Here is a 26,180-nt window from a genome sequence, read left to right as displayed (position 1 = left end):
TAGACTGAAGGCAGGTACCCCATCCCTAAAAGAATACAAGCTAGCAATAATTGAGGAAAAAAGGGCTTATTATGTTACTCTGACCGCTTCTTTGAACTCTCCCAGAGACCTCTTTAAGATTATAGACTCCCTTTCCGCCCCCCCAGGCTGTGGATCCCACAGTGGAAACCCAGGAACTCTGTGACAGAATCTCAATTTTTTTCCACTTCAAAATTGTTGATATCTATAATTCCCTGGAATGCCTCAACCTGGAGCTGGGTTCCCCTCCCCCCCTTTCCTCCCCGCATCTGGTTCTCAGGTTAATGATGCCGGTGCTAGCTTCCTTAATTTCCCTCTCCTCACCCTGGAGGGGATCAACTTGCTCTTTGACAACACTAAATCTGGCTCCCCTCTGGAACCCTGCCCGCTCAAGGTCCCTAAGGCCTGTAGGGAAGTGGCTATTCCCCCCCTTCTAGAGGTGATGAACTTAGCAATTACGGAGGGAATTTTCCCTCTCTCATGGAAAATGGCGGTCGTTAAACCTCTCTTGAAGAAGGCCTCTTTGGACCCTGGGGTGTTGAAAAACTTTCGACCTATCTCCTTACTACCTGCGCCCGCTAAAATACTTGAATCTCATCTAAACTGCCACCTTAGCTTCTTCTTGGATGACTCCAGCCTGCTGGATACCTCGCAACATGGTTTTCGAAGAGGCCACAGTACTGAATCTGCCCTTACTGTGGTCATTAACAACATCCACTCGAGGGTCGATAAGGGCCATACTACCCTCCTGGTCCTTCTCGACCATACGACAGCTTTCGACACCCTGTCTCCCTCTGTCCTGGTCTCTCAGCTTAGGGAGATAGGAGTTGGAGGCCCAGCTCTGAGCCTCCTGGCCTCTTTTCCCAATCAAAGAGAACAAAGGGTGAAGCTGGGTGACTTTCTGTCCCCCTCTAAACCTGTGCAATGTGGGGTCCCCCAGGGATCTTCTTTAAGTCCCACACTTTTTAACATCTATGTGGCCCCACTTGCCAGGGTAGTGAGATATTTTGGGCTTGAGGTGTTGTCTTACGCCGATGACACTCAAATTATGGTCTCACTCATGCAGTCTGTGAGTGACTCTGCCTTGAAGTTCAGAAATTGCATGGCGGCAGTATCCCAATGGATGATTCAGAATTTTTTTAAGCTTAATGGAGCGAAGACAGAGGTCCTGATCTTCGGTGGCAATCAAGACGTCTGGTCGAACGATTGGTGGCCGGCCTCCCTTTGGGAGTGTCCCCTTCCCTCTCATTTCGCTAGGAATCTGGGGGTTGTGATAGATACTTCTCTCTCTTTTGACCGTCAGGTCAGTAGGACTGTATCCACCTGCTGTGGTATTATCAGGATCCTCAGAAAGATTGCATCCTATCTCTCCCCTGATGCCCGGAAGCAAGCCACCATGGCACTTGCTTCCTCGAGATCAGATTACTGCAATGCGCTGTATGAAGGTCTAAACAAGAGCCTCATCCATTAATTGCAGATAGTGCAAAATGCCACGGCCAAGATGGTCCTCAACCTTCCCAGGCGTTCCTCAGCATCTTTGGCCAGGAAAAACCTACATTGGCTGCCTATCCAGTCTAGGATTTCCTTTAAGATCCTCTGCCTCGCCCATGGGGCTATGTATGGCTCTGGTTCAGAGGGTATCAGGTCTCTCCTCCACCCTTATGCCCCCATTAGAGCCCTCCGCTCTTGGAATAAAAATCTTCTCCTAGTTCCTAGATTTGCAAACGCTAGATGGGGAGGTAGAGCGTTCTCCACCCTGGTACCTAAGCTCTGGAATTCCCTCCTCCCAGAACTGGCAGCACAACCATCTCTTGCGCTTTTTCGTAAAGCATTGAAAACTTGGTTCTTTGTAGAGGCTTACTCGTAGACGTGCACCTGGAGAATTCAGACTTTTTGACCAGATTGGCGCCTTGATACCCTTGGGCTAAGTTGCGCGGTATAAGTCTCCCTTCATTCATTCATTCATTCATTCATTCATTGAAATTCAGACTGTCTCTTCCAGTTGTCACCTTTCTGTAAATACTCTTAGTCCTTTACATCAGTGCTTCGAAGATGCTCATCTGAAATGAAGCTATAAATACTTTTTTACAGCAGCAACCAAGTGTGAGGCCCTGTACTAGAACTGTCTGAGCCTTAAAAACATTCATGTCTGTGACATCTGAAATTCTAGGTCTTTACAGGTATAAATGCTTGTGCCTTGAGCAGCACCCATCTCCCCCTAAATTTGTCCTTAATTCCTTTCCTTCATGCAACGCCAACAAAGACAACCCGCCCTGCACCTCTGATACACCAACTCCTGCTCTCAAACTCCACTTTTCCCCACCTATGAAACCCTAGACCCCAACTCTCCTCCTGTCCTGTCTCCACCACCAATTCCACCCCCTCCTGTTTCCATCGAGCCACACAACCTTCCGTGCTCTGCCCTACTCTCTCTGGAAAATAAGCTAGGTTCTCTTATCACCTCCATCTCCCAGCTTGTAGCTACCATTTCACTTTTAAGCTCCAAGATCTCCACTTTTCCTTACACCTTTACTCCTTTGGAAAACTCTCACCTTCCCACGAGATGCACCTCGCCCCCCCCCCACCCAGTAGAGCCAAGCATAACCAGGCGTCTGCAACCATCGTTAAACCACACAAGCCCTTGAACGCCGCCCTTCCTCAACTTGCATCTCCGAGTAACACAACTATCTACACTATTCTGACCATCTCCTCTGTGAGAGCCAAGCATTCACCTAAATCCTCCCGTGCACCCCGTCTAAGTACAATATCCCTATCACTCTTCTTAGCCCAAGTGCCCCCGTCACTAAAACAGTTGTGACAGAGCTGCGCTGTCTGCTCCACAACTGCAGATCTGCAATAAAACACAAACTTGAAATCTCCAATACCATCACCTTTCATAATATTGACATGCTCTTCCTCACAGAGACCTGGTTCAACGATACCTCTCACTCTATGTTTGATCTCCTATTACCCTCAAGCTATTCTATTTTTAGAAGTGACAGAACTGGCAAAGTTGGGGGAGGTGTTGCAGTCATCTTTAGAAACTCCCTCCAACTTAAGGCTTTTCCTATCAGCTCATTCCGCACTTTTGAATGCCTATCTCTTGAGCTTCAACTACACCACCGCTCACCCCTCAGATTCCATGCCGTTTACCGCCCACCTGGTAGCTGCCCTTTGTTTATGGAGGAACTCACTGACTTCATCAACGACCAATACTCGCAAAGTGACAATCAGACCTTCATGGGTGACTTCAATCTCCACTGGGGCTCACCGCAAGACTCTTTCGCGAATTCGCTGGCCACCTCCCTCTCTGCAAACGATCTTATCCAACACTGCACAGAATCAACACAGTCTAAGGGCTCAATCCTGGACCTTATTAGTTCTAAAGCAGGCATGCTTTCTATCACTACCCCTATTCATGTAGACTGGTCTGACCACCTCCTCATCCCATTCTCTCTTCACCTTGTACGCTTTATATCTCTTGGCCAACTTAAGAGGGCCACCGCCTGGTTCCGTGACACTAAAAATATTGACACCGTTTCCCTCTGTGAGTCAGCTTTGCTGTCACTTCCAAGGCTAGACCCGAACCTAGATGTTGACGAACTCACCTCTCAATGCCTCACAGTCTTTGCAGTCGAAATCAATAACGTCGCTCCTCTCCAAAGCAAAAAAAAAAAGGCCCACTCCCTCGGCACCCTGGTTCAACAAATCCCTCTATGAAGAAAGGAAGCACCTAAGACTCCTGGAGAAACAATGGAGGCAAGCGCCCTCCACCAATAATTTGACCACGCTTCGTTCAGCAAGATCCAAGTACATCACAAGCACATCTTCCTTGGGAAAGCATTGCACTTCAGAACCCTCCTTGATTCAGCCAAAAATAGACCCAAAAAACTATTTGATCTCATCAAGAATACTAACTGCTCTCCCCCAACCTCCAAGTTGGAGGATTCTACAAAGAAAGCAGCGGATTTCGCTGTATTCTTCAACGAAAAAGTGAAATCACTGGTGGATCAGGTCGCTCATCCTATCCCTCCAGAGGAGGGCAAATCACTAGCCATTTGGCAGAACTTTGACCCCACCTCTGAAGATGCGCTCCTCAATTGCATCCGCGAAACAAAGCTCTCCAACCATTCGCTTGACCGCATCCCTAGTGCCATTGCCATTGACTTCTATACCCATTCTCTTCCCTATTGCACCACTCTGGTCAACCTCTCCCTCTGTCAAGGCTCCCTTCCTGTCCCCTCCAAAATGGGGCAGGTCACCCCTCTGCTTAAAAAACCCACAGCTGATGTGAATGACCTCAACAACTTCTGCCCCATCATTATCCTACCCTTTCTTGCGAAGATCACAGAAAGATGTGTAGCGAAACAACTCCCTCGTCATAAAAAGGACAATGATCTTCTTGACAATTTTCAGTCTGGCTTCATCCAAAACTGCAGCACTGAAACTGCCCTGCTGCAAGTGACTGATGACGCGCTGCGAATACTCGATTTGGGAGGGTCTTGTCTTCTAATTCTCCTTGACCTTTCTGCAGCCTTTGACACTGTCAATCACAACACTCTCCTCAACACTCTTCAACAGAGAATGGGAATGGAGGGCACTGTGCTTAAATGGTTTGCTTCCTTCCTCTCTGATAGAACCCAAATGATCAAAATAGCGGACAGTCTTTCACCTCCTTCGGCGGTAGGTCAAGGTGTTCCTCAAGGCTCTATACTTGCACCGACATTGTTCAATCTCTACCTAGAACCACTGGGAAATCTCCTAAGTAAATCCGGGATCCACTCTCATCTCTACGCAGATGTAATGTAAATGTAATGTAAATTGATACTTGTATAGCGCACTACTCACCCGCAAGGGTCTCAAGGTGCTTGTACGAATACAACTGTGGAACCCATCCTGGCTTTCCCTGTGAGGCGTCCACTCCTGGGCACCCCCAAGGTGGAGGCCAGGCATCCTTAGCGTTGTGGGGGCTGTTGTGGAGATTAAGCAAGCTATTGCCCAGAGTTGCAGAGTGGGACTCCATGATTGGAATAGGCACCGAGGCCAGAATTGTCAGGTCCGTGGAATTTTGAGCCCAAGACCCGCCGAGGCTGGGAATTGAACCCTGGTCCCGGGCTAGACCTCTGCATCAGGGTCTGCCGCTCTAACCATTCAGCCACACTTCTCCACAGATGACACTCAAATCTACCTCAAGGTTGCCTCCACTCACGATCTCGCCATCCTAAGCTCGACTCTCGACTACATTCAAAACTGGATGTCAACTCATCAACTGATTCTGAATCCCTCCAAAACTGAATTCCTCCTCCTCTCCTCCTCACTTTCTCCACCCCCGGTTCAATCATTTATGGATAAGATGAATCTACTTAACAATAAACCCATCATTGTCGACAGCACACCTGCAGTAACATTGATGGTGGTCTCAACCACACGAACCAATTGTCTGATGTGTCTGCTGTTGGCCATTGGACCCCAAAAATGAAGGAATCCTTTAAGGAAGTCTCCTCCCTCTTGTTCTGCCGTGTCTTTGACATCGAATATACCTCGGCTATATCTAATTCTGTGGTGGTCTGACCGAGCCGTATACGTAGGGGGAAGGAGGTAAGCTATATAACATGTTCCAGAAAAGTTAGAAGAGAGCCATATATAAGCTCTGTCATTACAGACGAAATATGTTCCTTGAGAGGGAACCAACGGAGGGAAGTTAGGAGACGAGAAAATGTAAGTGTACAGACAACTCTGCTTGCTGTCAGTCTTCTTGCCATTGACTTGAAGACAAAAATTACCTTCATGGGGTATGGTCCATACCGGAGAAGACCCACCCTTTCTAGTCTTGTCGCCAAGGCTAGAGACATAGCGAGTAACATTCCATTCCTCATAAGCTCTCTTCTCGTCTAACGGGATTTTGTTTGTTCTTTTCTACGATTTTAGCCATCACCACTATACCCTTAATTAAAGAGCTGTGGCTAAAATCCAATCCATTCCCAAAAGGTTTGATGGAACTTCTAAGTCTGTTGTGGTATGCGGCTGAAAACATAGCCAGATAAGCCCAAGCTGAACCTTCATATGAGAAAGGAAGGACCAGATATGGCATTCCTTTCGGTGTATTGTGTGGCATGAGTCCGCAAACCCAACAATCAGTCATATTAATAGCCAACCGATGCTGGTGTAACAGCTGGACAAACGTATTATTCATATATTCGGCTCTCCTTATCTGCTCATGCGGAGGTAGAGTATGCATTTTATGTGAAAGGACAGAAAGATGAGAAGGCAAAGAAACCGTAGAATTAACAACATTTTTCTGCTGCAGAACGTGTATGATCCAACCTGTGCAGGCTAATAAAATACATAAAAACATAGAAACACACAGAGTCACGCCAAAACGACTACGTAATAATTTACAATACTTCGATCTCATTTCCTGCTTCCTATTTTCCCTACCTACAGTTATTGTACCATCCATCTTTATCTAAAAAAAATTGACGCTCACGGCAATCTTCCTCAATCACTCAGCTACTCACTTCTGTATATCCGGAGGCACTAGCCACTTACTAAAGGAACAAAAACCAGATTACAGTTCTGAGTCTCCTACCGTGACCCTGCGACGGAGACAGATGGCACATCTAATACTAAAATGTCACACAAGAAACAAGGGGGCAAAAAGGATCAAAAGGAAATGTCTTTGGGTAAAAAGGAACATAAAATGTCAACGTTTTTAGTTCCTCTGGTCAACCTTCGACCTCAGGTTGTAGCGTGTTTTGTTCGGCACGGTCTGGTCCTTAAACAAAGTCTCTGGATTGGTAGTGTCCATTCGAAGATGTGCAGGCACACTGGCTTGAAGAATGTCGTCATCAGCTTTCTCAGACTGGGTTCCATAAATTTGAGCGTCACTGAAAGGCACAAAGCAAGGAATCACTGCAGATTCAGATTCCCTTACGCCACTGCGGATCCACTGATCAAAGGGTAACGGCAGAGGCACTTTCTTACAGTGCATGCCATGCAACCAATTCTTCTTCCCGACCACTTTCACAGTTGTGCGAGTGACAAGCAAAACTTGTCTAGGCGCTGACCAGCGAGGCTCCAAGTTCTTAGTCCGCTGGAAATTCTTGATGCAGACCCAGTCACCAGGCAAGATGGTGTGGCCTGGGTCTGTGGAGGCCTCTGGCAAAGCACTCTGTACCTGTTGGCGAATAACACCCACTTTAGCAGTCAAATCATGCAGGTAATCAATTAACAAAGGATATGGTATGTCCGAATATTTCCTGGGACGAGGGACACCCCAGACATTAGCTGGACGTCCGAATACTACTTCATATGGGCTAAGTCCCATACGAGAGTGCACAGAGAGTTCTGGTCGACAAAAGAGCTAGGGGCAAGGCATCAGGCCAGGCAAGACCTGTGCTAGCTTGAATCTTAGCTAGTTTAAGCTTGAGTGTACCATTAACACTCAACCAAACCCGCTGACTGTGGATGGTTTGCCGCATGGAACTTCTGTCTGATACCGAGACCCGAACACACTTTTTGCATACTTTGACCCACAAATTCACTTCCATTGTCACTCCAGACAATTCGCGGCAAACCAAACCTGGGAAAGAATTCTTTCAGTAACACCTTAGCAGTGGACAGAGCAGTGTTATCTTTCAAGGGGTATGCCTCTATCCAACGGGAAAAGGCACATACCACCACCAGAACATACTTGATGTTGTTGCAATGATCCATGTGAATGTAATCAATTTGCAATACCTCAAAAGGGTATGACGGGGGAGCAAAATGACCTGTCGGAGTTGGGGTACCCTTTCCTGGGTTATGCATTAAACAAACAATACAATGCTTAACCACATTCTTGGCACATTTTGGAATTCCTTCATTCTGCCACACAGGAGCCAAGAGCTTACATATGCCTTTCGCACTAATGTGAGCTGGACCATGAGCCATAGTCACCACCGGCAACAGATAAGCGTCCGATAGTAACCATCGCTGGTGTTCTGACAATTCCGTCCAACAACCCATCGAATCTAACATTCCCGTACTTTCTTTCCACGTACTCAATTCCCTCTCAGTAGCCTCTCCCTGAATCGTTTTCACACTCTCAATCGTGTCTTCACACATTCCAATTTCCCTGACCCAATTCGCAGGACCTACCACACACATTCGACTAGTAGTGTCTCTGGCTGTAGTTTTTGCTACCTCATCTGCGAATGCATTTCCACGACCAACATCCTCTATCACTTTCTTGTGCGCACTGCACTTTATGATTGCTATCTGCATAGGTAAAGTAAGTGACTCAAGAAGATCGGTCACCAACTGACCATGCTGAATCTTTGTCCCGTGAGAGGTAAAGAATCCTCTCTCCCCCCCTCTTTAATAAGAGTGTGGCACATAACATTAAAAACATATCTCTGTGTGGGCTCCATCCATTCATGAAAAGTACTCATAATGTCCTCTGTATTATATTCTAGTCCTCTCTCAATCCATTTACGAGCAAGAGATCCCAAAACTACTTTCTCGTCCGTAAGTGGAAGTTGGCAACGAGATTGTCGTCTGGAAAAAGCTGGAGACATATTCAAGGACCCAAGAAAAGGGGAAAAGAAGTTCGAGACAGCCTCTGCTATTCTCCTATGTGATGTAGGAGAATCCTTTGGAAGAACAGGAGACATGAAAGATGTAGAAGGCAATGGAGGCTGAGACATAGCCGGAGCAGGATATTGTGGAGAAGGTTGGGACTGAATTATAGAACGTGGAGGTGGAGCAGAGGCAAGCAAAGGAGCATTAGTAGGCTGAGACAGTTGCTGAACAACCAGAAATGCAACAACCACTGGTTGAGCAACAGGAGGGCGTAATGGAGGTACATTAGGAGTTTGGGCATAGGGAGGAGGTGAATTCAATAAACAAGTCATTAGGGAGTCTTCTTCTAATTCCCTACTTTTATCTGAAGGAGAAGTAGGCAACATCGGATAGCATCTATCTATCGACATGCGATGTTGTCTCTCCAGTATCTCATTCGCACCATCTACTTCATTATGTTTAAACTGCTAAGCAGCCTGGATAATTGACATGTCTTGTGCTTTCTTATCTTTTTTTGCTTGCTAAATTTCTTTCCTTACGCCAAAGGAAAAAAGAGTCAAACATTGCCGGCCGGACTTTCCTTCTAAACACAATCGCTTCTAAATGATCTAATATGGCGGGTCAAAACTACCATTTTGGGGCCATCTTAGAACTCCACTATTTTTCGTGTATCGGACCCATGTCTCATTAAAGGTAATGGGACCAATACCATGTTTCGAATAGAGCTCATAAGTGGGAGTTCCAACTGGAGGAATCGGACATGAATCCTCTAACGGGGAATCCCTAGTACAACCTAAGCAACAAATTCTTTTAAACTTACTCAGTCCAGGCATCGTTACTTCTCTAGACTGCTTCACAAACAAAAAGGGGTATGAATCACCGAAACAGCACAAACGTACTTACCCCTTGGCTTCAGGTATTGCAATAACTGAATAAAAACCCAAGAATAAAACAAAACAAAGTTTGTGGGAGCGACCCACCAAATACTTAATTAAGGAACGTCCTACACCAGCGAAGGTCCGTTTATCGTCTCGCTTTACCAAACATCATCAAAGGGTCCAAGGCAGGGCGACAGTCAGGGCAGCAGTCGTCAACAGCCGTCAGAAAGGAGTAGTAGCGCTGTAAAATACCTTTGGTCCACTTTCGACATGCAGGGGTCAATCACGCGGTGCGCTTCCTCCGGAATTTTGTTTGCGGGGCTCCTCACGACCCTCTGGCTCAAATGCTACCGCTGAAGTCGCCCCACGTTGGGCTGCCAATTTGGAGAACCGCAGCCTTAAGGCTCGGCGGCGCCGGGTACGCCTGAAATCCCCGGGATTCACCTGCCTTGTCAGAACAGAGACACAGACTCTTTGTCTGGCGTAGAAGATGGTATTTATTAGCTGCAGCTAGTACAGTGGTCTTAGAAGTCATTAATATAACGAGGTTCGAAAGAGACTGCCACTTAACTCCGTGGCGCACAAGCTTATATATGGTACAATACAATGCAAAGCACAAAGATACAAGGGCATGAGGTATAAGCAAATGTTATGGACAATGCTTTAAGTATAAAGTAACTTAAGTTCCCGGTTATGTTTGTCACTCGATCCCTCAAGTAGTTTACAAATGAATCCACACAATTCACTTTACGGCAGAGGAAAACACAGTTATATGCTCGAGAAGGACAGTCATGAAACAGGAGAATGCATGAGACGTGTAGCGAAGGACAGCAGATAAAATAACCCACAGGAAAGAATGGTGCGACCCAACAAATAGTCCTGACGGAGATTAATCAGCTCAGACAGGAATTAGCGTACTCGGCCAGACCCAGGCACCCGTTAGTAAACAAAGGCAAAGAGGCCACCTGACACGTAAATGCAGAAACGTCAAAAACATCGAGCTCGCCGCGCTGCCTGAGTGAGGGCAACACAAAATGGCGGCGGCTACAAAATGGAGGCTGGGCACGAACGAACTCGCATTTTACAGAACCTCACATTTCATTACAGTGATGCAGACCACCACATTGAAATGCGTTAGGCCTGTTCCCCACAACGCAGGAATCCTTACACTATGGTACAAGGCTGCCTGTGTTGATGCTAGGCAGCTAAATGTAGCATCAGCACAGGGAGAAAGGCAGGGCTGCACCGTATTCTTGTAAATACAGTACAGCCCTGTATTTCGGAAGTGGAGAGCGCGGCGTTAAGCCAAGGAGGCCAACACCATGCTCCGCCACTTGATTCTAAATATGCCTTTTAATGTCAACAGCCTGACCCATTTTATCAAGAGGCAGAATATCCTCTCATTTCAGAAGATGCACCGCCTTGATGTAGCATTGCTCCAGGAAACACACCTGTCACCTATTGAACATGATCAACTCAGAAGGGATTGGATGAGTACGGTACTACATGCCAGCAGGATCTAGACTACCCTTACACACCCACCTACTCCTTTGGAACATGGGGAGAGTGGGTTGGACATCTTATTTCACAAATCTAGGGGGGTTTGCATACTGCAGACATGGCGGGCCCCCCTGGGCAGATATATTTTTGCCAAGGTTCAGATTCTCAATGAGTCTTTGTGTGTGGACTCTATCTATGCCCCGGCGGCTGACCAAACTCCTGCTCTCCTTTGGACAGCCAGGGTATTCATGAGGGGGGTGCTGGAATATGGCACCTTGACAAGTCCAGAAACCATACGACAGGGCAGCCCGAGAAGGGTTCACCCTCTCTGACATTATTGATGATCATGCCTTGATGGATCCATGGTGGTTGACGCACCTGAGGGACGTGGACTATACTTTCACCTCCTGCATCCATTGTAAACGTTTACATCTTGATCCTCCCAAACAGTACCTCTGATCATGATCTTCTGGAACTCGACCATAAACTTCGACGGCTGCAAACCGCTCAGGCCCATTTCCGTATGCATACAGCATGGTATAAAGCCCCTGAAGACAAGCACAGATGGTACCACTATCTGAGCCAGTACTTTTTTTTAATAGAGTTTTACATAGTGCGGCTTGAATAGGATATCAGAGCGAATTACATAGCACCAGTTGCGTTACATTAGGACACATTCATTTTTATTAGGCACGGGGAGATTAAGTGATTTGCCCAGAATCACAGGATGTTAAGTATCATTGCTGAGACTCGAACCCATTTCCCTAGGTTGGAGGTCGACCGCCCTAGCCGTTAGGCCAACTACTCTCCCCTAACTTGGAGGAGAACGTTGGGTCCATCTCCTATGCACAGGTGCTGTGAGAGGGCAGGAAGGCCCTTGAGAGGTAATTCGATGAACGATTTGGCTGCTACTGTGAGGCATAACAGTGGTGGTTGACTGACCTCCCGCTTCACCTCAAGGAGCTGCTTGGAATAAAGTGTGATCTGAACTCTGATTACACAGTGGAGGGCCAGAAGGATACGCTCTGCTGACGATATAGTAAGGGACGGTGAGTTGGCCCCCTTTGCTACTCTCTTGCGTGATTATGGGCTGCCACAATCGCATCACTGACGGTACCGACAGCTCCTGCAGAGCCTGCGACACTTGCTGGGTGCTCCCCCTTATGATCTTCAGACTGCCCCAATGTTGCATTACATCCTGATTTGGAAAGAATATAAGGACACCATGGTGGGATTGTATGTTACAGCTGTGGACAGCCTTTTTTCAAGCACCACCACCCACAATTGATGTTGTTTGTTGGAGCAGAGGCTGTGCCTCTCACTGTCTGAGCAGGTCTGGCACGACCTTTGGAAATACCATGGCAGATTCCTCGAGGAGGTCAGGTTGAAATGCAGTTATGTCAAGGTCCTACACCACTGGCACTGGACACCGGAGTGGATCTATAAAGCACATACGGCAGACGATTCCAAATCCTGGAGGTGCCGAAGGTGTGGTTCACGACCTGTGACATTTTGCATTTCCTCCGGACTGTACAGTACTTTGCGCTACTGGGGTTCCATTTTGGATACCTTAATCACCAACCTAGGGGTGGCACCGCAATTCATGGCCCGTCTGACCTTGCTTCACAAAATGTAAATAATCTAGTATTTAAGCCACCATTGTAAGAGTTGGCTGTCTATGGCCTTCATAGTGGGAGTTGTCTTTTTGGGGGCGACCATGGGGCCCGGCACCCTGACATTTTATTTTCCTGTTCCCATATGCATTCCCTCGTGTTCTCCCTCATCCTCCTTCCCTGATCATCTGCGGGATTTTCTGAGCCACATCACCTGTATCTAGAGGGGTTATTTCATTTATTGTTTTTCCTGTTTTCAATGTCGTATCACACGTTCTAGTTTACACAGTATCTTGAAAAATCAATAATGAAATGAGGTATATAAAATATACACAGGGAGTGGTGTCACTTAACATTTGACTTGGCAATACCAAAGGAAGAGACATTACTGAATTTATAGACATGATCAGAACACATGCAAAGTGATAAGATTGACAACCAAGTATCACTAAAATAGACATTTAATGTAACATTCAACGGAACTGTGTGCAGTACTCATGGTGAAATATGAGAAAGGTTTTGCCAACAAAATGTGGGACAGAGGGCCTGCTCTGTGCTGCGTAGTTACGTGTAAAGTTCTAGTTAATCCCCATAGTTTTGAAGAATGGGCTAGGTTTATGTGAGACTTCAGACCGACCTCCAAATGTGTTAATGTAACTCGTGATGTGTGATTCTTGAGGGCTCTGATGTATGCACGTCCGAACTAATGTCGCTGTTGAGGCATTCAAGGCTGCTTGCACGACAATGCTACAAAGAGTTTACGCACTCACTAATCAATGATGTATTGATGACAAGTGCAGTATGATATAGGAGCCTTTGTGAAGGAGTAGAATATTTTAGAGTATTAAAATGCCCCTCCCCTGTTCTTCAGACCAGTAACACCCACTTTATGATACAATGCAAAGTGTGTGAGACATTTCTGATTCATATTTGATATCTCTATCTTAGGAATTAATTGTTTCAAAGATAAATTGCTTTAATGTTTGTCAGTGAATCTTTGTTGAGAGAGGGAGGTGGTTACTGTAAACAAAACAACAAAGCCTGGAAGAGGCCGCTATCTTGATATTTTGGAGACAGATGTACTCTTAAATCAGAAACCCAAAACCTAATTAGTGCCTAAATTTCAGTCTTTTGCGAGGATATAAAACCATATCAAATATAAGGAATAAGCCACATTCACAGAGAATTAGAAATAAGCTGTTCCTTTCAGTCCTGCAAGTACCATGCATCAGGCGCTAGACTAACGCATTTCAGTGTGGTGGTCCACATCACCGCACTGAAATGTGAAGTCACGCATAAAGCGCCTGTGCCAGTCAAGCGCCGTGGACCGAGTGGAGGCTGGTCTTATAATAATACTAGTGTTAGTGGGCCAGGCAGGCAGCCCGTGCTATTCAGAAGACTGCTTGGGAGCTGGGCTCTGAGCTGCCTGCTTGCTACAATGTACAGACTGGTTTGAATCACTGCCCAGTAGTGCAGTTTACTTTCACTTGTCATGGGCTGCCTCCCGTGACACGTGCTCTCTGCTGCTGGTGCGGTAATGAAACTGCATTGCGATTGACCAACTCTCAGCCGGTCTCACCACATCCCTGGGTGGTGGCGGAGTCACTTACAACATTCGGACTGACTGCAGTTGATGGAGTGGTTAGTTCAAGGTCCCAGATCACTGGGATCCATGACTGTGAAGTTGAGTCCACTGCCCGAGAGAGGGAAGCTAGGCGGCAGGCCTCACGTGGAATGCAGCTGCTCTTGAGCTGGCCACCACTGAATTAATTTCAAGAAAGTGTTTGCTTAACCCTGCTAGGAGTCAGTGAGGGCCATAAAATAACAATTGCTGCCAGTAACCAATTTGCAAATCTGTGCTTGACTTGCCTTCTGACCTCCATGTGCCACACACACACAAGTCACACCCACACTTGCAGTCAAACACAAAATTGCACCTAGCGGCCAGTCAGTGACACACACACACAACTTGTACGGCACAACACCTTTCTCAGGCCGGCTGATTTAACATGATTTCTCTGGCCTGAACGCTAACGTGACACTGTTTACTAATGCCACTACACCTGATCTATCATCTTCCACATAATTTCCCACTGGCTCCACGAGGCTGTGACTAAGGGGGTCATTAGGATGGCGTGCTGACCTGAGTCTGCCAGCCATCCCTGCGGTTTTGGGACCGGCCGCCAGACCTGCGGCGGTCCCGCACCGCAAATTAGTTTGCGACCGCCACCATGGCGGTTGCATTCCGCAATTTAACATTGCGGCGGGTGCTGCTGACAGCAGTACCCACCGCGATGTTAAAATCGCACGTCTAACATTTCCCTGCACCACATTGCTGGCACCACACGGTGCCTGGCACCAGGTGCAGCAAAATGTAGGGGGGTACTATAGATACCCCCAAGTGCACCACACCTCCCCCAGATACATGGGGGCCCTCAACGGGCCCCTAGACCCAATCCCCGATACCGCCATGGGAAGGCCTTTAATTTCCCACATCCTAATATGGTGGATGGTGCCTGATAGGCACTGCCACCATATTAGTGCCCCTGCTCCGTCTGCCAGACAATTGTGATGACTGCCCCAGGCAGAAATGCAGCGGACGGACTTTCCGTCCACCACGGTACCCACCGCCATCCTAATTTGGTGGTGGCTAAATCAACATTTGAAGGCGGAAGGATCGCCACCGCCGTCCTGGAGGTGCCGATCCTTCCGCCATCATAATGAGCCTCTAAGTGTTTGCTTCAAAGAGCATGAGGCTGCCTCGACCAAAATGCCTGGGGTGCGTGCTACTGCTCCAGTCTGTCCCCCCCACCCCCTTAGTTATCACTTGACTTTATCCTGGTGAGCCAACAGCAAAATTGTGCTTTACTTGGGTGATGATAGGAAATTAAATTCAGCGCTCTCAAGAGGCTGGTAGGTGTCTCTCGAAGGTAGTGCCCATGTTTGTGAGGCAGCTCGTACCCGGATGTATACGTGTGGTACATGAATGCTAGCTTAACTAACGTGCAGCAAAAATCCACCAATTATTGGAGCATGTGGATGGAAAATAGAACAGGTCGTTTATTTTGTATATTTACTAATTCGTGCTGAGTGTAAATGTTGAGGGAGACTCATTTATAACATTATAAACACTACAGCGCAATAGCTGTTGGCTACGCCTGAGACTTCTATGCGCCTTAGCCTGAGGCTTAATGCGTTTCAAATGCTTTGCAGCAGTTTAAAGATTTTGTTGTTGCTCAAATTTAATTTAATTAAATATGTTTCCCTCGTCTTCATTGCTTAATTTTTTCTCGCGAAAAAAGTGTCACTCACTGTCATTGAAATGTCACTCATAATCACACTGAAATTATGAAAATGTCACACATAGCAATATGAAACCTTGGCAGCTATGTTCTTTAATTGTCGCTTTGACACATGACCTCTGCTGCATTGTCACTGATCTGGTGTTTAAAACTCCATGGTATTTACCTGTTTACTTTCCTACGTACCACGCTCTGGATTTGAAAAAAACTGCAAATAAATAATTTAAAAAAATTAATACACTGTCCAGTTTAATTGCAAAACTAACCAAAATACTTGTATATTCATTGAAATACTGATATATTCATTGAAATACAATCAATCAATCTGATAACTTTATTTCGGTCAAAGACCATAAAAGTGCACATAAAAATACAAGCCAGCACAAGTTATTAAAACAATAAATAGTCATTTAAAAAGAGAATTAAACTATAAGTTATCAATAAGGAAAGACAGTAATTTCATGAATCCTAACATTTAAGTTAAAAATATTTGTCTCCTACGCCACATACTAAATTGATAACGAGATACGGCGAACACAATGGGGGGGTGGATGTCATAAGTCAATATTCTACATGCCTGAAAGTAATGCAAAAATTTAAGGTTCTTACAAATCGGAATCAGCCAGCAGTTTCTAATTACAGAATAAGCAGGACAAAAGAACAAAACATGTGGTACATCCTCAATTCTGTAGTCACAAGCAGGGCACAGTGTTAGTTTTGGACCATTTGGTTGTAAATGACCTGACGGGTAAGGTGCCATGCCTTAACTGAAGATACAGTTTTCTGGCAAGTGGTGGTTCAATTAAATCCATGAGTTCCTCGATTTTAAACTCTGATTTAGCTAAGAGGAACTCAGACGTTAGCCTGCCCATCGTTGCAGAGCTCAGAAGTATTTGAGTGTTCTGGATACGTATCAGAGCACGGAGTTCTAGTTTTGGTAATCCAGGGCAAAAAGTCTCCGGTTTTTCCCACAGGTCCGGAAGACCAAGCCGAAAACTGTCTGTCCTGATATGCTCCAACCACGGTATCTTTATACTTTTAAGAGAAGTCCAGATCTCAGATAGTTCTGCTCTGTAGGCGGCCAATTCCAAAGTTGACCACAACCTCTTCGAGTACATTATAGGTCTTGCACTCACGATTTCCTCTATTGACTCCATCCCAAGGTCCATTCTTAGGGGGATCAAAAGTGTGCTAGCAGGTAATCCAATTAGATTCCTCATAAAGGTTTGTTCCAACCTTGAAATGGTCGATATTTTTTTTGCCCCCAAAGCTCCGCGCCATAGGTTACTGCAGTTCTAGCCTGGCGACAATATATTTCCAAGGCCGGGGACACTGGCTTAAACGTAGACCTCTTGGCTACTTTACTAATTCCCCCTGCTAGCTGTGATAATTTTAGTTCTGACTTGACAATCTGTGTGTTCCACTCAAAATTCTCGGTAAGGGTAACACCCAAATAAACAAACGTCTTAACCCTCTCAAGGGGAGTCCCATGTAGGACAGGGTTTGGGCGTGTCCGCTTGGGGGGATTGAATATCATAAACTTTGTTTTTTCCAGGTTGATTTCCAATCCCCGGAGTGCACAAAACTCTACAAAACCATCAAGTGTCTTTTGAATTCCCAACGACGCTTTAGACAACAACAGAGTGTCGTCTGCAAACATTAGTGCAGTGACCCTCCCCGTGGCCAGCTTAGGGGCATCGTTACCCACCACGCCGTTCAGATAGTCCACAAGTCCATTAATGTAAAGGCTGAATAGCGTGGGGGCCAACACGCACCCTTGGCGAACACCTTTTTGGACAGGAAATTGATTTGTGAGATCGCCATACCTACCACACCTAACCTGGGCATAGTTATTTCTGTGGAACCTTGAAAGAATGGACAACAGGTAAGACGGAAGTCCTAGGTCTGCCAATACCCTCCACAATTTCGCTCGAGGAACTAAGTCGAAGGCTGCCCGCAAGTCCACGAACACAAGGTAGAGGCTGCCACCCTCCACCTTTGCTACCTTCCAATATAGGACCTGCAAGCGAAATATATGATCTAAAGTGGAAGTGCCAGACCTAAAACCTGCCTGGAATGTAGCTAGGATCTCATTTTCATCCATCCGTCCAAGAATCCTATCAAGGAAAATCCTCCCCATTAGCTTTTGTGATGTGTCAATTAAGTTAATTGGTCTATAATTCGAGCGGGTAAGCGGACAGCCCTTTTAAGGATTGGCACGATCTCAGCCCCCAGCCAGGTTGGGGGCAGATCGTCACCCTGAAGCATCCCATTAAATAGAACGAGTAGATAAGGTGCCCACATTTTGGGCTGTGTTCTAAACAGATCCCCTGGTATTTTGTTTAACCCCGGGGCCTTATTGGGAAGGAGTTTGCCTATTGCTGCCTCAACCTCTCTCAATGTAAAGAGTTCAGCCTGGAGGTGGGGACTGGGGACCATAACCGTCTTTCCACACTCTTCAGGTTCCAGGACGTTTTGGGAATCGGAAATATCACGGATTGTGATGTCTGTCTCAGGGATTCCATATAGGCCAGCAAAGTTCCTTTCCCAAATTCCCGGAGAAATTGGGGCCAGGGACAGGATTAATGCCATGAAGGCCGGTTGCCACAATAGACCAAAATAATTTGGAGTCCCTAGAAGTGAGTGCAGCTCCCAACTCCTCCCACAGGAGAACCTCCCGTTCCCTCTTGGCGTCACTAATTGCCTTCTTGTACAGAGTACGTTGAGCTTTAATAGCTCCAACGTCATTGGTTTTTAATGCTGACAACAAGGCTTTTTTAGACTTACGGCATAAGGCGTTAAACCACAAATGTTTATTGGCCCGAGGCTTACTAGTCCTTACCAAGGGGCAAAGGGCATCTTTTAAAGTGGCCACTAATTGGTTGTGTATATCACTGGCCCTTCCCATGCATTCAGGGTCCCCCATTTCAACAATAAATGGAATTGCAGTCTCATACAAGTCAGCAAGTTTCCTCGGGGAATCCTGAAAATATGGCCATTTAACCCTTCGCCTGCAATTGGAAATTATTAATGTTTGTGAGGCACTTTTTTGGGTAGGTGGTGGATTATTTAGCCCAAAGCTCCCTGGTTTAAGAGAGAGAACCAAAGCATTATGGTCGCTATCGTACCTGTCAACGACCCTAAACTCAAGCAACATATCCCAATGCCTGGCCTCCATGAATATATAGTCAGATGTCTGGTTTAAACAATTAAAGGTAGTTCTCCCGGGTCTGTCAGGCTCCACCCTCCCATTGTATGCTCGTAATGAAGTGACTAACACCAATGACTGCAGTTGTAATACAAGTGGGGTCCAAGCCTTAACCTGGGGAATCAACGGGTCCGGGATAGACCACAGCAAGTCAACTTCATCTTGGTCATCTAAGCTTAGGTCCACAAGAGGTTCAAAATGACAATTGAAATCTCCACACAAAATTATCGCAGTGGAGGAATCAATCGTCTGGATAAATTTAGATAGAGTTTTTATAACCTCTGACTCCAAGCCCCTCCTAACTGGCATTGAATATACATTAATCAATGCTATCCTTTGCCTATTTGATGTGGTTAAAAGTACGCACTGAACGTCTAAAGAATTAGTATGAATATGCGTTGCCTTGACCCCCAGATGAGTGCCAACCCAGATAGACAACCCACCCGATGGCCTTTCACGACCGCCCATAGTTGCTAAGACATTAAAAGTTGCAAAACCAAGGGCTGTAGTTTCTTTTAACGCCCAGGTTTCCTGTAGCATGCAGATATCATGTAGGAACATAAAGGAACTTCAAGCTAGAATGGGCAATTCAATCCCACCACATTCCAGGAAAGGATTTTAATGTGTGAGTCGACTAAACCTCGCTTAATCGGTATACAGTCGCATGAATCCAGAGGTTCATTAATTACTTCAGTGCTCACATTCACAATTTCCTCTGGCTCGCCACTTAAAATAGATTTGTCAACAAGAGGACTAAGGGGTGAAGACTGGGATACTTGTTCCAGTGCTGAGAGTTTGGCAGTGGAAGTATGTTTTACAAGTGCCTCAGTGTCTTCAACAGTAGACAAAAGACTACCAGGGAGCCCAATCTGTCAATCACAGTCATCAATGCCTGAAAGGGCATTGAATCTATTTGTCACCTCAAGTGGGGTGCGCGGGCACAGTGAATCAGTCCACCTATTTCTCTGTTGCCTAGATGGAACAGTATCCCACCCAAATGCTCTAACAGGAGCTATGGAGTAGGATACACGGGGGGTGTAGTGATTTTTAGATGGAATAGGATAATTGGTGTAATCAAAAGCTAGAGCCCCAGAATGCATTGTAGGAGCCACTAAGGATCTTGGATAAAAATACGTTAGGTCGGTAGGTATGATAGAGTGACTACCATTACCTGGGAACCAACCTAGAATGTGCCTGACAGCTCCATGGTCTTTATAATAAACAACTATGATGTCCCCCTCAATGTCCTTAATTCTGTTTCCCAACCAGGGGAGACGCCTAACGTGCAGAATATCTACATTTGTGTTATAGGGGAGTAGTCTATACTGGTTAAGCCAGTGAATGACTTTGTATTTTAACTGAGAAAAGCCCTCCCTTTTACCCTCTGCCAGTTATAGAACTCCTGTAAGGACCACCACAAATGGTGTCGCTTCTGGGGGCAGTTCCACTGGGCGTCCCATAGGCTTCTCTACCCTAACTGGACTACTACTGCTCCTCCCCTTTTGTGCCGTTCCTGGATGAGCTGGTTTAATTCCCGTCTGTACCTCTCTAACAACAACATTCTGCACTGGGTTATGTACAAGTTTAGGAGGGATTGCCCTCTGTTGATCGCAGGTGATTGGTTTGGTCGATTTAGCTGCCTCCTTCTGAGAGATAGATTTTGGAGGTAATGCAGGGGGATGTAACAATGCAGACTTCCCTAAATCCTTAATTAGCCCTGTATTTATACTGATGGCTAGCTCCAAATTCCCTAACCTTAATTCCAAATTTTTTAGCCTTTCTACAATTGGAAGTGTGAGGGATCTAATTATCTGTTCCATACTTCCTAGTAAAGCAGGACATGGTATTTCATTTTGCCGGGAGGTGTGGTGGAGTAGCTAAGCCTACTGTATTAACTACCTTCGGAGTGGAGATTTTAGGATTTTTAAAAGTTTTTCCAAAATCAGCATGGCTGATTTTAGATCTCTGTGGGTCGCTCCTCCTCTTTCTCTTCTTCCTTGGCGTAGAACCCTGCACTTTGGGAATCTTTTTTTTTGCCTTTTTTTGAGTTTTCTCAACTACTAATGGGGTCGGCTTGGATAATATTTCTACCACTGCAATTGAATTACTAAGGGAGGGTGAGATGTTAGTGGCTGAGTTTTGGACGTATTGGGTAAGGGAGTAGCCTCGCGAAATAGCATAGGAATGCTATCCGGAAGTGATATATCAGGGTCCTCATTTGCAGTAAAAGACGTCGTATGTACTAATGTGAGTGACTGCTGGGGGTCCAAGGAAGAGCGACTGCCTTTAATAGATTCAACCGAGCGACGACGCTCAGCCCAGCGTTCGGCTAGTGCACGCTCCCTCTCAGTATCTAAAGGAGCCCTGGTGAAATAATTATCTAGAGTTCCTCTATTAGGGCCCCTTTCTAGCAAAGATATACATTTAACAGGACTCAGGACCATGACGCACCTCACAGGATAACACAACCAGTCCCGACCAATGTCTCAGAGGATAAGCCCGGCCCGACCTCCTCGGCCTAAGAGGGCCCGCCCTTTGCCCGGGCTTAGCCCGGCTGGTCCCGCGCACGGTCCCGCGTCGCGGGAGATACTGCCTTAATTTATGCGCCGCTTGGCGCGATGATCCCAGGTGCAGCTCTGGCCGCAAAGGCTGATGGGGGATGTAGTCTCCTCGCAGCAGGGGCCCCCCTCCACTCGGCGGCCACTCAGTATGCAATTAGAGTGTGGCAGCGGGAGGCGTGCAGCGGGCTCTCGCAGGAAGACAGGCAGCGGGATTAAGTAGGAGCCAGCAGCAGGTAAGATCGTGAAAGTGATCTGGGCACAAACAAGGAAAGCAGGCAAAAGTCCCCCGCTCCACCGGAGATACTGCCTTAATTCATGCGCCGCTTGGCGCGATGATCCCAGGTGCGGCTCCGGCCGCAAAGGCTGATGGAGGATGTAGTCTCCTCGCAGCAGGGCCCCCCCCTCCACTCGGCGGCCACTCAGTGATGCAATTAGAGTGTGGCAGCGGGAGGCGTGCAGTGGGCTCTCGCAGGAAGACAGGTAGCGGGATTAAGTAGGAACCAGCAGCAGGTAAGATCGTGAAAGTGATCTGGGCACAAACAAGGAAAGCAGGCAAAAGTCATTGCACTTGAAGGCTTTTCTTCTGCGTGTGTTCGCTGATGCCTGTTTAGGATTGACAATGGACTACAGCTTTTCAAGCATTCATGGCATTTAAAATATTTTTTTCCCCTTTGTGAGCTCGCTGATGATTTCTTAATGCTGAAGAGTAAGTAAAACTACTGCCACATTCATTGCAATGGTAGGGTTTTTCCCCTGTGTGTGTTCTCTGATGTGTGTGGAGGTTTGATTGTAACCTAAAACTACTTCCACATTCACTGCAATTGTATGGTTTTTCCCCAGTGTGTATTCGCTGATGTCTCCGGAGGTCTTTTAACTGACTGAAGCTCTTTACACATTCACTGCACTGGTATAGTTTTTCCCCTGTGTGTGTTTTCTGATGTGTGTGGAGGTTTGATTGTACCCTGAAACTACTTCCACATTCACTGCAATTGTATGCTTTTTCCCCAGTGTGTATTCGCTGATGTCTCCGGAGGTCTGTTAACTGACTGAAGCTCTTTACACATTCACTGCACTGGTATGGTTTTTCCCCTGTGTGGGTTCTCTGATGTGTGCGGAGATGTGAAATTTGACTGAAGCTCTTTACACATTCCTTGCAATGGTATGGTTTTTCCCCTGTGTGTATTCTCTGATGTGTGCGGAGATGTGAAATTTGACTGAAGCTCTTTACACATTCCTTGCAATGGTATGGTTTTTCCCCTGTGTGTATTCTCTGATGTGTGCGGACACATGTAATTTGACTGAAGCTCTTCACACATTCACTGCAATGGTATGGTTTTCCCCCTGTGTGTTTTCTCTGATGTGTGTGGAGATGTGAAATTTGACTGAAGCTCTTTACACATTCCTTGCAATGGTATGGTTTTTCCCCTGTGTGGGTTCGCTGATGTGTTTGGAGTTCTTGTAACCAACAGAAGCTCTTCACACATTCGCTGCAATGGTATGGTTTTTCCCCTGTGTGTATTCTCTGATGTGTGTGGAGATGTGAAATTTGACTGAAGCTCTTTACACATTCCTTGCAATGGTATGGTTTTTCCCCTGTGTGTGTTCGCTGATGTGTTTGGAGTTCTTGTAACCGACAGAAGCTCTTTACACATTCACTGCACTGGTATGGTTTTTCCCCTGTGTGTGTTTTCTGATGTGTGTGGAGGTTTGTTTGTACCCTAAAACTACTTCCACATTCACTGCAATTATATGGTTTTTCCCCTGTGTGTATTCGCTGATGTCTCCGGAGGTCTGTTAACTGACTGAAGCTCTTCACACATTAACTGCAATGGTATGGTTTTTCCCCTGTGTGGGTTCGCTGATGTGTGTGGAGGTTTGAAATTTGACTGAAGCTCTTTACACATACATTGCAATGGTATGGTTTTTCCCCTGTGTGTATTCTCTGATGTGTGTGGAGGTGTGAAATTTGACTGAAGCTCTGCACACATTCATTGCAATTGTATGGTTTTTCCCCTGTGTGTATTCGCTGATGTCTCCGAAGGTCTGTTAACTGACTGAAGATCTTCACACATTCACTGCAATGGTATGGTTTTTCCCCTGTGTGGGTTCGCTGATGTGTGTGGAGCTGTGAAATTTGATTGAAGCTCTTTACACATTCCTTGCAATGGTATGGTTTTTCCCCTGTGTGGGTTCGCTGATGTGTGTGGAGGTTTGAAATTTGACTGAAGCTCTTTACACATACATTGCAATGGTATGGTTTTTCCCCTGTGTGTATTCTCCGATGTGTGTGGAGGTGTGAAATTTGACTGAAGCTCTGCACACATTCATTGCAATGGTATGGTTTTTCCCCTGTGTGTATTCTCTGATGTGTGTGGAGGTTTGCAATTTGACTGAAGCTCTTTACACATTGAGTGCAATGGAATGGTTTTTCCCCTGTGTGTATTCGCTGATGTCTTTGGAGGAGTGATAACCGACTGAAGCTCTTCACACATTCAGTGCAATGGTATGGTTTTTCCCCTGTTTGTATTCGCTGATGCTCTTTTAGGGTTTCTAATTGGCTAATGTTCTTGACATATTCAGCGCAATTGAACGATTTTTCTCCTGACTGTGTTTCCTGAAGGGTCAGCATAGTTAATAAACTACTTGCGTTATTTTCACATTCCCTGTATGTGTGTGATATTTCCGATTTAACAATAAAATACAAGACTCACTAAATACCTGCCACATTCATAATATCAGTAAGGCTTCCTTGTGGGTGATTGCATTTTTAGATTGGATAATGGCTTTGCATGCTTGCGGGTAAAGCTTAATCTTCCTTCCAGTAGGTGCAAATTGGGACAGTACTCTGTACTTTAGAGAGCAGAACTCCCCTTTCCTTCAGCCTTCAGTTGTTTGGCTCCACTTCGCTGTGCTTTTCCCTGGTGCCTGTGGTTTGGCTAGAAAGAGTTAACAATACACCTAGAGCAGTGAATGGTGGTCTGTTGCCAGTTTAGATAGCGAAGCACTGCTCTAGCCATATCAAGACGGTGAAGCGACTCGTAATGTGTACAGCTACTCCAAAGAGTGTCCCGGGGCAAAGCACAGGTCAGAAAAGAAAGTAAATCCGTTTGTTTCAAACATGGACAAAAAGCCAAGTTTTCAACCTTTTTTTAAACATTATCATGTTACTAACAGCTCAAAGCTGAAGAGGGAGTTTGTTCCAAGCTATGGATCCCAAATAGACACGAGACCTTCCTCCAACTCTCATACCGGCCTCATGATCAAAGCTGGTGTTAGACGCTTGTTTATACAGCAGGTGGGTTGTCAGTGTTGTTGTCTTGGTTTTGTTGAGGTCATTTCTTCGTCTTGGGGTGTCGAGGTGCAGATCTCAGACTCGGACACTCACTGAATTGCCTTTGACCGCGTCTTCCTGGATCTGTCCTCTGCCTCTGATTGCACTGATGTTTTTGGAGCTCCTTATTTTTGATAATTTTTGCAGGTTTGATGTGTTATCTTCATTATTCATAATCAATCCGTGCATTTAAGGCTTATTCTCTGTTGGATGGAAAGAAATGTAATATTACTAAATGCAAATGTAGTAAAATGTGAATACACAATATTTAACCAGCTGGAGAAGACATCTCTTCTCTACCATATTTGAAATTTAGTAAGGAACATTTTACCATACATGGATATTTCATTAAAACTGTGGTTGAACATGTCACATCTTATTTACTTCTGAAAAGGCAGTGATTTACCATTATTCACAGAGTAACTTACTAAAGAAAGGGCAGCCACAGGGCACTCGTGCTACAGGTAGAGTTTTGGGTAGATACACATGGACAAGATTTCAATTAACCAGAACAGATTGTGGAAAAAGAGAGGAATCAGGAAGCGCTGCCGTTAATTCAGTTTCAGGAAGTATCTACCAAAGGTGGCTCTTCAGGAAGTGTATAACAAAGGTAACTCTTCAGGAAGTGTATAGCAAAGGTAACTCTTCAGGAAGTATACATGACAAAGGTAACTCTTCAGGAATTATTTAACCAAGGTAACTCTTCAGGAAGTGTACAACAAAGGTAACTCTTCAGGAAGTGTATAGCAAAGGTAACTCTTCAGGAAGTATACATGACAAAGGTAACTCTTCAGGAATTATTTAACCAAGGTAACTCTTCAGGAAGTGTACAACAAAGGTAACTCTTCAGGAAGTGTATAGCAAAGGTATCTCTTCAGGAAGTATACATGACAAAGGTAACTCTTCAGGAATTATTTAACCAAGGTAACTCTTCAGGAAGTGTACAACAAAGGTAACTCTTCAGGAAGTGTATAACAAAGCTAACTCTTCAGGAAGTGTATAACAAAGGTAACTCTTCAGGAATTATTTAACCAAGGTAACTCTTCAGGAAGTGTACAACAAAGGTAACTCTTCAGGAAGTGTATAACAAAGGTAACTCTTCAGGAAGTATTTAACCAAGGTAACTCTTCAGGAAGTGTACAACAAAGGTAACTCTTCAGGAAGTATTTAACCAAGGTAACTCTTCAGGAAGTGTATAACAAAGGTA

The 26,180-nt window shown here is 45.7% G+C and overlaps 1 protein-coding gene across 1 annotated transcript in view; it reads right to left on the bottom strand.

Annotated features, from left to right (window-relative positions):
- Positions 1–22,088: 22,088 nt before the first annotated feature.
- LOC144806343 (uncharacterized) overlaps positions 22,089–26,180 on the bottom strand; it is a 107,117-nt gene continuing 103,025 nt past the window's right edge. Inside the window, 1 exon segment of the mRNA XM_078672724.1 lies at positions 22,089–24,349. Within this exon segment, the coding sequence (XP_078528850.1) occupies positions 22,277–24,349 (2,073 nt within the window). The 3' untranslated portion in view covers positions 22,089–22,276.

Source organism: Lissotriton helveticus, assembly GCF_964261635.1.
Source record: "Lissotriton helveticus chromosome 1_1 unlocalized genomic scaffold, aLisHel1.1 SUPER_1_unloc_65, whole genome shotgun sequence".
NCBI lineage: Eukaryota > Metazoa > Chordata > Amphibia > Caudata > Salamandridae > Lissotriton > Lissotriton helveticus.
Note: the sequence above shows the minus strand (reverse complement) of the source record. Positions and strands in the feature narration are given on the sequence as shown.